Raw genomic sequence first — 12,480 nt, 5'->3', positions numbered from 1 at the left:
AAAATGTACATCAATACAACTAAGTCAGCTTATATTCAGAAATAACTAAGAAGTAACGTAAATGTTATAAATTTCCCTGAAGCGCAGTATTCCCAAGGATACTAAGATTGATAGGGGTGAGATTTATGCGCGGGAAAACGTCGAGAAGTGAGTAAAAACCACACAAGAGAAAATAGTGTAATGGTGAAACAAGGTTTAGATTCCCTCAAGAGAGAAATACAAAGTCACGGGGACAAAAAGTATAAAAATTTAAATATTCGCTGCAACAGTACATGGATTCAATCCTATTTATTAGTGTTAAATAAATTTATCATCTGAAATTTCTAAGTTCGCTTCAGCTGCTCATATAACATGTTGTACAGGGTAACTGATCTTATTTTTCTTAGGAGAATCGTGTGTTTCCTAGAAATCGCGGCACATGAGACTAGTTAGCGGTCAATGTTTGTCGTAGAATAATTGAATCTTCCCTAGAAATTACTGCACAAAAGAAGTGTCAGTGCCTTCGCCTGCCTTCAGCTTTTGTACTGTAGATTACCGCTTTTGTCTCAAGCTATTTGATTAATACAATATGTTGTATAATATTATATATCAGGGAGAGATAGCTACGACGTACTCCCACGCTACGTCGCAACTGTAGCAATGCTACATCTTAGTTGCGTTGTCTTCAAGGCAATCGCTTTAGCAGCTTAAAGCTTTACTTGCGAACTTTCACTGTATGAAGTATCACATAAAGGTTGAAAATTTTACTGCAATAAAATATTTAAATAACTAAACAATTTTAATTTAAGTCACAATTATAAAATATTCGTAGTGGTAAAATTAATCGTAACTAAATATTTAACATTTTCAATCTTTTGTGTGACCTATGATATTTTGAGAACGGGTTAGAGGATTGTATTTGACACTTTGTAGGGGCGCGCATGCGCAGCGGCGACGTTCCTTGTCCGTTCTGCGAAGTTGTAAGTTAGCAGTTGTGTGCTACTCGGCAGAGGGAGGCTGTGTCGGGCGCGCACTCTGCACGAACGTTGTGCACGTCGTAGATGACAAAGTGTGACGCGGTCGCGACATACAGCGGAACCGAACAGGTGGCGACAAGCGCTATGTTTGACACATGAGTTATGTGACAATGGGGTGCCAAAGTTTAGTGATGTGGCTGAAGCGGTGGCGGTTAATTGTTTTAGGAATTTCAGTGCTACTTCAATGTACAGACTCTGTGGGTGAGTTCATTTAAATTGAGTTTTAACTAATTTTTGAATGACAATATATGTAAATGTAAATAAAAATGGACCAATGATATGTTTTTAATGTATTATTTTGTTATCTGCATGAAATTTTCTTTTTATAGATTGATGTATACTGTATCATCTACTTAGTCTTATACTAATATGTTTTATACCTCAAGTTTAATGTAAGTTATTAAACTTAGTATGACCAAGTTTGTTAGTATATTTGATGTATGTAACCAGAATTAAAAAAAAATATCGCTTCAAAATATCCTTTAATGAATAATAAATTGTAATCGCTGTCGGATATCGTGAGGCGAGGCATTGATTTAATTAATGGATGAATTCTTCGGATCAGTTTTCCACAAAGTAATTGTAACTTAATCTTGCAGAATAAAATTGTAAGTAAACATATGTAGGAATATTAAATAACAAATATTCTTATGATACTACAATGTTGTATTATAACAAAGTTGAATTATGCAATACAACTTCAGTTCTCGTAGCAATATTCATTCAAACTGAGTTGATTAAATTTATCTTAAGCACTGACTTAATATACACTGAAGGTTTCCTGCTACAATACGTAATTTCGTACGATGAACGCTTTGCGCTCGTTACAACAATACCGGAAATCCAATAACATCCTGTAGACATCACATCCTTAACAAATCGAATTGAGAAATGTACGCCTGGTGATGTGCTACGCGGCCCTTAGGCCTCATTCTAGCTTGATAAATGATATTGCGTACATTAGGTGAAGTCTAAGGCCGTGTACACACTTAACGCATAGTCATTAGCCAAACCCGAACTAGAGTATAGTTGTTTATTTGTTCTTTTGTTTACAACGTTTGGCACTAGATCGTTATACGAGACGTACAACATCAAAATGCGTTGCAGTTTGAAGTTGTTGGCTAATAATAAGTTTTATGTAAACAAGGCCTTAGACTTCTTACAAATTTTACGTAATGTAAGCAATATCATTTATCAAAAGTGCTGCCATTGAAAATCTCCAGCGATTCTTGAATAATGAATATTCCATTTGGTTCCGAAGCGAGTCTACTTTAGCTGGATTTAATCAAAGGAGAAATAAGATTACACGCAGTAGTCCTCCACAAAGCTTTCTCTGTAAATCTTACGAAAAAAAAACTTTTAATCAAGATATTTAATATGAGAATTTTCAACTAGAACAGAGCTTCTGCTATGGATTTTTATACTCATCTGGACCTCGGGTTTTGTTTATATTAAGTCTTCTTTTTCCTACAAATCTCGCGCCTTCATAGTCTTTGTAATTAAGTAACTATTAAACAGTTAACTCCTATAGTAAAGCAAGTTAACTATTAATATTTTTTGTTAAACTTGACCGTTACACGCATATTTATTAGTATTAGATATTTATTATTAATTCTCGTCCTTAGACAAATTTACTCATAAAAAAAATAAATGAACAGTATAAAGTTATTTGAAAGCTAAGTAATTGAAAGTCCCCACAATGTACATCTTCTCTAAAAGCCTATTTGATATAATATAAGGAATCGCTAAAGTGAGCCATTGCGGCAGCCGACAGACAAGAGACGATATTGGATCTCCCTTCACCGTTTCGTTCGACGAAGCTCCAAATTAATTGGCCTTCGTATTTACGAGCCTGAATTGTTTTCAGTTATGAGTTAACTTTGATTTTATGATCGGATCTCAACACTGCTCAATATTGGACGTTTCAACTTCTGTCAAACTCTCGCAGAGACCCGATCGTTGGAAGTAATTTATTGAGGATCTAATTCTATTGAGAAGTACTAATTCTATAGTGTTGCGATGAAACAAACAAACACCGCTATTGTAAACAAGTATTTGTAACAGTGTATGCTTAACATTTATTGTATTTGTATAGTTAACTTTTAAAGTAATTAATCCTAAGGGAACAAAGAGGCGTTTGACTACAACAAAACTTGTCTATTTCATTGGAACATAAAACCGGAGCAAGTACACGGGTATATTCACCGGCTTAAGTTATCACGACAACACTAGTGTTACATTTAAGGGCATACATATATAAACAAATATTCCCTTTAAGTCGGTGAAGGCTGCCGAGACCCTTTGCGGACTTAATCGGCTTGATGACGGCAGAACGCTATATTTTGTAGCTTTGAATTCAATCTGTTTCCTTAACATTAAATCGTTGAGAAAATTTAGAGGTATTTACTTACCAGTATTTACTTGTTTATCAAAGATTGAACTTTTCCACCAACCAAGGCTTTTTGCAGTAATAAAACGAAAGGATTTTGCCAAAAAAAACCTTCTTGGTCACGAGTCAAACGCAACTCGTCTCTCCGAATAGGATCCTCGTGCGTGTGATTCCTCACAAAATAACCCGCTTCAAGTAATAGTATGCGGTCGTCTTGAATAGAATTAGTATTAAGATCCAAACCCAAACACAGTCGTTTGTATAAAAGAAATTGGGCACGATTCGAGGCCCGAAGGCCAAACGAGACAATATCGCCTCGCGGAGGGTCGCCGTCGGTTGACGATGTAATCACCGAGTCGCGTGACCGAAAAACTTATTGAATACGACGACAATACACGAACTTAATTGTATTGTCCTTTCTTCTCGGAAAGGGTCCACCAGATTTGAACTTTTTATTTGGCCTAAGCCTTTTTTTGGTCGAACGCGCCCGTTTTTTTTTTTTTATTAAAAATCTTTATATTGCTTCAATTTGATTCGTATGTAGATTTTTATCACTAAACTAACACTTTGATATAACACTACTACTACTACTATTTTACAAATTAGGTTTATGTGCTTGCTGACATAAACAAATGTATCAGGGCTAAACTGTCGCGTAGTCCGGTCTAGGTACCGACTAGTTTCACACCTGTCGGGGTCAGAGATTCTTCTTCGGCGATCCGCGGTCGCGTCGCACCAGCCATTGACTCAGTGCCAGGCTTGAATCGACCGCGCGAGATAATCTGTGATTTTTAATGAATGTTAATTAGGGAATACCAGAAGCAAACATCGAAATACTGATGATTTTCAAATTATAAAAATAAAGGCTGCTTATAAAACAAAAAAATATTAAACTCTTTAATTGAGATTAATTAAGCGGATTAAAACAATTAAGGAAGTAAAAAAAATAGATTCTTTGCCCTTATTTAGAACTCTTCAGTTATTATTTCCTGTAAAATTTATTTATCGAGCGCTTCCATAATAAAAGGAAAATACTCCGTATGAAGACGTCGCAAAAGAAAATGATTACTCACTAAATCCTCTGGGAAATTATAAATAATACTTCAAGTGGGCGATAAATCATTTTGTAATGGCGATGATAATATTATGAAAGGTATGAATGTAACTTCATAACTTTACACGCGCAATGAAATATAGTTTGAAAAGGAATATTTCGTGTTCAATGGTTCAGTTGGAGTGACATTATGTGTAACGTTACGACGTATTTCTCACGACACGTGACTCGAATGTTGAACATACTTTGTATTTATTATCTTTATAAAATGTTATGTCTTTTCTACTCGAAGAATTCAACAAATGTATTCTAAAAGCGGTAAAGTATGAAGATACGATTTATAACGTCCACAAATGAAACATCAACGGTTACATTTTCATTTCATAATATTTAGTGTATTTACACTTTTACAGACGAAAAATATTTGTATATTAATTTACGTTCAATTCACAAAAGTGTTTTTGCTTTAAGTTCATTCGACTAGTTGATATTTTTAAATGGTATGAATGGAATGTAACAAAACATTTCTCGTAAAACATAAATGTTTTATTAATCAGTTTAAATGTGACAATAAACATGTTACATATGTAGCGGACTGTAAACAAATTGCGTCTGATATTAATGAGGGTATGTCCGCAAGGCTCGCGGTGCTGCGGGGTGCGGCGCTGCGGGGCGAGCACCAGAGGGCACCACTTAATTTATCAGCGCGAGCCGCAAATAGCGAGCTTAGTTTGTTTGCCGGTAAATTTTAGCGTAAAGCCACGAGGACTTTGTTTGAGTGAGGTGCAAGCAGATAGTGTCCTCACATATTTATGTTTTTAAAAGACAATAACATTCTATATACTATTGAAACACTGTATTTTCATGTCCTTAGTCTCGTCTGACAATTCTAAAGTGTATTTTTATATGATACTAGCTGTCGCCTGCGACTCTGTCCACGTGTTTGTCTAAAAAATAAAATTTAGGGGTGGGCTACCCTTAACATTTAGGGGGATAAAAATAGATGTTGGCCGATTCTCAGACCTACTCAATATGCTCACAAAATTTCATGAGAATCGGTCAAGCCGTTTCGGAGGAGTATGAGAACGAAAATTGTGACACGAGAATTTTATATATTATATAAGATTTATTAAATACCAGAAGTGTAAACAAAATATTTATCGACTATCCAATCCTTACTTGAGTCAAGTTACTATTACTTTTGGTGCCTCCATATAACGCCGACACTATGAGGTCATTCATCTTTGGAGTTTAACTGTTTTATTCCTTAACTTCTCGCAGCGTGGTTAAACAGAATTGACCGCTTGAAGCTCTCCGTACATTCAGCTAACTTTCCATTCAATAACACCATCATTTTATATTTCTCTTTTTCTTACAACTTTGTTGGAGCTCACTTAAAACATTTTTCTACTGGCGACTGCAGAATAATAGCTCGCTCTGCTCACGGTATTGTTATACGAAGTCCATTATAGTTCTGGAGTGGAGAGAACGGTCTTATACCACTATAGCTTTATAAACTTTCCTTCAGCAACTCGTCCTAAATAGAACTAATCTCGTACAATGTATTGGGCATAGATTAATACACAATTTTGTGCGTTAAACAAGTACACTATTATTTACTGTAGATTCTTAAAACTGATTGAAACAAATAGTTTAATGTAACGATTGATAAATGTATTTATAATTCGCTTTAAATGTCGTTGCTTTTTGTGTAAATATACTGTTCTTATAAAAGGATATTTTTATGGCAGGAAAAAATGTATTGGAAAATTCATATCAACGGCAGCAATGAACGGCAAAACCTTTTCTTGACTTCGAATATTGCCTCAAATACTTTCCACAGAACGCCGGGAAATGGTTTAGTGAAAGCGCGCGATTTTACCACTGATGTGGGCATTCGTCACATGTCACATCCAACAGAGGGCGTGCCGCGACCTGGTCAATGGCTTTAGTAATAGATGTTTGCAAAACCTATATTATAACTCTACTACGAGTACCGTTACATGAAAATTGTTTTTCTTTCAATGTCAAGGAGTAACTAACATTTTCCGGAAATACTCACGTAGGAAATATGACCGGTTCGGCATCGCAACAAATCTAATACTTTAATTTATCAAACGAATTTCCAGATCTTTTTCAGGTAAATGATGTGGAATAACAAAGTACGGCACCGTGCCTCCCCCACCCCCTCCCGCCGCCGCCCCCGCCGCCCCCGCCGCGAGCTTATCAACGTTTCTGTTTCAATACATTTAATGGTTTATAAACTTCGTAACACATTCAGTCAAAACATAATTTTATAATATATTATATTTTGTTATGTATCGTTGTTTGCACATTTATGTATTCCTAACGAACGTTAAATAAAACATTATAATTCATTAGGAGAGACGAGTTATCTCATTAATTGTGACGTAAAGTCATCGCTCGCGTGACGTCACATTCTTACGTGTGCATATTTATATTAACATAGAACTTAACACTTCTAGTATGTAATTGTTTCAGACGTGAACCTGCCGAGTTTTGTGGGCGAGGGCAGCAACGTTACCGTGGCTGTCGGCCGGGACGCCGCCATCACATGCAAGGTCGACAACCTGCAGATATACAAGGTAACATATTTTTACAAATGGCTATTGATTCAATAATAAACCTAGGAAACCTACGCAAGTATAATAAATTTGATGAAATACCTTTTTACCGTTTCCTCCAATTGAAAGACATTTTTTAAAAAATATTCCATAAATAAAATATTTAATTTCTTAGGTTTTCAAGTGGTATCTTTACCTGATCACAGCTAACCATCGCCATTTGAATGAAAGGATCAAAATTTATATTACTTGTGCTTGTTTAGAACAGGCAACACGCGTGTGTCGGAGTTCTCATGTTCTCTGTATAATTTCCTCTCTGTTTACTCACGATACCTGCGGCGCCTGCTCTGCTGAATTAGTACGTAACCTTACACTGAACAGCTTTAACGAAGCCGTTATCGTGACTGCATTCAGTTTGCTCGCGACCTAATCTGCGTTTGTGAATACAAATTAGAACTCTGTGTTTTCATTGCCATCGTTGAACAAACTTCACATATTATTAGGATGGTTTGTATTAAGGTTATGTGTAGTAATACAGCCATAAGTAGTTGTATTTAATTAGGACTTGTTAAATATTTTGGATATTTTTTAATGTTTATTACTCAAAGGCTATATAATATCAATACATCTCATGTTACAAATTGGCAAATCCGCTTTATCTGGCGTGAGCTAGTGACGGATCTGATAAAGTGGTTTGCATGCTCGCTTTGACCCTGCGTGTTATGTCCAATTTTGTTAAGCGGCAACTGCCGTCTATTGTTATTATGATACAACAGCTTCTCTATTTTTTGCTTAAAAAATAGGGATTTTCTCAACTTACAGTAAAATAAAATGTCAGAATAATTAGTAAAATAACACACAGGGATAAAGGAAGTTTTAATTAATCCGAAGCGGGGAGGTTGATGTTGATGATCGAAAACAAAACAACAAACGTCTTGAGCGAACCAGCGTCGTTTGAAAAAATATAAGAGAAGGGGCGCCTTTTGTTACAGGTTTTAACATTTTATGTAATTGTTTCCTTCCTTATATTTTGTTGTTGACAAATAAAATGTACATATGAGAGGTAAGAATTTTGAATAATATTTTATCTAAATGTTAGTCGGCGTATGCAGGTGGCGTGGCTGCGCGTGGACACGCAGACGATCTTGTCCATCGGAAGCCACGTAATCACTAAGAACCCCCGCGTGGGCGTGACGCAGGGTGAGGGCGCGTGGACGCTGGCGCTGCGCGGCGTGGCGCCCGCCGACAGCGGCCGTTACATGTGTCAGCTCAACACGCAACCTATGATGAGCCAGGTTCATCGCCTGCAGGTCGTCGGTCAGCACCAACATCAATATACCTTACCATATTTTACGTAGATGCTTATAATTTTTTTTTTGACATTTCGGTTGCTTACATTATCTTCTTGTTTAGTTGTTAGTAGAATATATGCTTAATAAGAAGCAATATTGTTCTCGAATGTTACTATGCTGTGTAGTTCCGCCGGACATCGATGGCGAAGAAAGCAGCGGCGACGTGACGGCGCGTGAGGGCGCTAGTGTCGCGTTGCGCTGCCTCGCCTCAGGCAACCCTCCACCTGCCGTCACCTGGCGCAGAGAGGACGCCGCGCATTTCGCATTGGACGGTAAAGTTACGGGTTCGTTGATACTTTAGTATCTCCTTTGTAACATTTTGCATGTATGCATTCTCTTTCCGTTACCCAAATTTCATCTTGTTACTGTTGTGTTTGATATTTTCCAATTGCTTCATTCTAAGCAGTTGTTTTTTGCACTGCTTTTTAGAATAAAAGCTAAGTGGAAGTTCTGGGTGACAAATAACATTTCAAAAGTTAAATAATCATTTATCCTCAGCGAGACAAGAAGTTGCGCTAACAATAACCGCATTCAATTAGTTGAGCAACAAAACAACAGCGCGCGGAAATACAAAAGGAAATCTCGGGCTTCTGTAAATGTACATTAAAAATAAACTCAACTAATTTGCATTCATTGCTAACGATCTGCGTTGCCGTTTAAATCTTCTTTTTCTTCTATCCTACGGATATAGGATAATCACATAAGTTAACTTCTTTCCAGATACAATTACTTATTTGTAATAAACAAATGCAATACTAATTAACCAGATTTTATTTCTCCGTCTTTTTACATTGAAATATGCAGAAAATCTCTTATATTATCTAAGTGACGTGCAGGACTCAGCGCAGCGCTTAAACTAAAATAAACATATTTCAGTAAATTAATTATTTTATTTTTATTAAAATAAAAGTGGGATGAATATTAGTATTTACTAAGCAAATGCATACCGTCCTTAGATCACATAGCCACTTACTATCAAGTGAGTTTGTGGTCAAGCACTCGTTTATTCAACATAAAAAATATTGGAGAAGGGTAAAAATGTGCTCAGTCCTGCATATAAAAGATGGTCTTTTTTATTGCTGACATATTAAAATATTGATGAAAACGATAGGTAAATTGAATAAAATCTGTTTAGTTTCCAAATGGACCGGTGAGTGGTTGAACATGAGTGCGGTGCAACGCGAGACGATGGGGGCATACCTCTGTATAGCTTCCAACGGAGTACCGCCCTCCGTCAGCAAGAGGATACAAGTCAATGTTATGTGTAAGTTCAGCTTTAAGTCTAATTTCTTATTCAAGTTGTAAATTAACCGCTTTGGTAATAACAAAACTATGACAATGCGCCGTGTGTGCAGTCGCACCGCGGGTCTACGCCGACGCAGTGGCGATGCGCGCGGGGGCTGGAAGCGCCGTCACGTTACGATGCCGCGCCCACGCCCACCCGACTCCGCAGACATACTGGACGCTTAACGGGGAACAGCGGCTGTCCAATGGTTAATACTTTAATATATTTTATAAATTAATTTTAGTAAGTAAGCATTGTACTATTAGACTTATATTAATTAGTTTTTAGATTATTGTCTTATATTAATTGGTTTTTAATAATCACGAAGTCTTGCGAAAGTTTAAATAATTTAAATAAAATATATGAAAAATTGAAATAAAAACCAACTTTAATATTGATATTTCTATTGATACATTGCTGTACTACGTAATAGATAAAAAGTATTACACTATAGAAATTTAATGTTACTCTTAAGGATATCTTCGTATTTCATTTAAGAGCTATTTTATCGATCAACTGTTTGGCTACTCTCCAAAGAATTTACTTCAAATACCACCTCTGCAAAGCGTGTGATAGATGGCACGTGCACCTCCACCCGGAGCTCGAACTGTTATTTGATTTCGTATTATTTTAGCGGCTATTTATAAGTGTTGTATATTGTTTGTAATATAATTACTTTTTGCAGCTCGCCAGCTTCTTAAATATACTATAAAAATGATAAATTAACTTATTACGAGTCACATAAAGTTATAGTAAGCAACAGACAATATCTATCCTGTCATTTTGTTAGAGTTAATAATATTAAATGTGACAATAACGGCGCACATTATGTCTAGTAATTTTGAGTAAAACATTAAAATCTGTCAGAATAGGTTTAGGAAATATTTTGCTTATTTTCATTAATCATGTTACCTTTTCTTTGAGTTAGTTTGACAACACTAATAAGTGTTGTATTATTATTTTTTTAGGTCGATTTAAACCACTCGTTGTTTTCAGGATCAAAATACACAATGACGACTACAGTGAAGGACTCTACGTATACGTTGAGCCTGAGGATCGAGAACATGGCGCGCTCGGACGCCGGCGCCTACCGCTGCCACGCAGAGAACGCCCTCGACAGGGCCCACGCAGACCTCTTCCTGCACTGTCAGTCTCTGTTAATTGATATGACAAAAAAAGAAAAAGTTGTTTTTAATAAAAAAAATCAATAAACCGAACTGTTATACAATATGGGGAAGAATACAAATTGAATGACACCTCATCCATCTAAATAGGTTACATCAATTAAGGCTAATGAAAAATCCTTTTAAATTATAATTAAGAATTGTGGTTATTCATCTTATAATTGTGAATTCGAATATGTTTCGTTGCACAGTGGTGACTACAACATCTACCACGACGACCACCTCGACGACAACAACAACTACAACAACAACCACAACCCCAACCCCAACCCCACCGCCGACCACCAACAACAACAACATAGCTACGTGTACGTAATGCAAACTTTATTGTTTCGTTTTATTTTAAATGTTTAGATATTTAATTTGATTACTTTTTACACAAAAACTCAATGTGAACATATATATGTAGTGCGCTCAGATGCGGCGGAGGGTCAGCTGGAGCAGCTGCTACGGGGGGTGATGTCCGACCCCGCGGCGGAGGGCGCCTACGTCGTGCTCAGCCAACAACACATGCAGAACCTTGGTATGTCTTCCACATACACTTATAGATTAGTTTTTACGTTTTTAGCAGTGACCAGACTAGACTATCAGACGGACAGTGGTTGGCAGATATAAAAGAGGCCGAAATCCCGTTACCTTGGCCACATGTTCTGTGGCCGTTATTAAAAAAATCTTGTCGCAGCCTCGATTGTTTTTATAATAAAAGTATTGTTGTATTTATAATAAAAGAACTTGTTTTTCATACTAACTTACACATTTGATATAAGAAATGAAGACGACGACCTGACCGGAGGCGGGTGGCCACGACGATGCGGCCTGGAGTGACCGCTGGCCACCGCTGCGGGGCGCGGCCACCTCGGTCGCAGCCATCTGGCTGCCCTTTCTACTCCTCATTGGCGTTCTGGCGTGATGTCGCGGCCACCTGTCTCATGTTCTCGTGAGTGATTCCTGCCCATATATGGACTTGTAGACTTAAGGAACTCTGTATATAAACAGTTTAATACACAAACGTATATAAAAAATGTACGTGTAATTCGTAAGTTAGTCTATAACTATAGATATACATAAGTACCTACTTTTGTAAGGAGTGAGAGATAAAAAACGTGAAAGTCAAATGTCTTGTTTCGTTAATCGTTACATTACACTCAATATACTTGTTTTGAATACGTACAGTAGTATTAGTTTAATTTGTGTTGTTGCATACAATGCTGCTTATACAAAAACCTTTATATGATTCAACTTAACTAAATTGCTCAAATATTAAAAATGGAAAGATGTAAAACGAGTATACATAGTTTACAAAAAAAGTTTTTAATTAAGGTTGTGTTTAACTGTTTTTAATCAAGACTTAATATTTTGTTTTATACGTGTAGGTACATGTAAATACATATTATTAATTACGAAGAGCACCATGTATATTATACGATTTTTTTTATTTTACATTTTCTTTCATGTACATATTATAATTGCAGCGAAATATTGTTTGCTAAAGAATATAAGAAATATATTTCGCTGCTTATGTTAGAATCTTGACTTGATTTTGATATAATATATGTGACGACATTCGTGATATCGTGCCATTATGAACGATTCGCAAAATGTGATGATGTACAAA

At 36.4% G+C, this 12,480-nt stretch overlaps 1 protein-coding gene across 1 annotated transcript; it reads left to right on the top strand.

Annotated features, from left to right (window-relative positions):
- Positions 1–1,006: 1,006 nt before the first annotated feature.
- Positions 1,007–12,179, top strand: LOC106120262 (neurotrimin). The gene is made up of 10 exons (XM_013315562.1): positions 1,007–1,217; positions 6,962–7,065; positions 8,157–8,361; positions 8,522–8,680; positions 9,532–9,660; positions 9,752–9,889; positions 10,678–10,827; positions 11,057–11,173; positions 11,275–11,388; positions 11,633–12,179. Exons 1-10 carry the CDS (start codon positions 1,112–1,114, stop codon positions 11,650–11,652), a joined length of 1,242 nt encoding a protein of 413 aa, XP_013171016.1. The 5' UTR covers positions 1,007–1,111; the 3' UTR covers positions 11,653–12,179.
- Positions 12,180–12,480: the final 301 nt, after the last annotated feature.

The sequence above is a fragment of the Papilio xuthus genome, unplaced genomic scaffold, assembly GCF_000836235.2.
Source record: "Papilio xuthus unplaced genomic scaffold, Pxut_1.1 DF829129.1, whole genome shotgun sequence".
NCBI lineage: Eukaryota > Metazoa > Arthropoda > Insecta > Lepidoptera > Papilionidae > Papilio > Papilio xuthus.
This window is presented reverse-complemented; position numbering and strand designations above follow the sequence as displayed.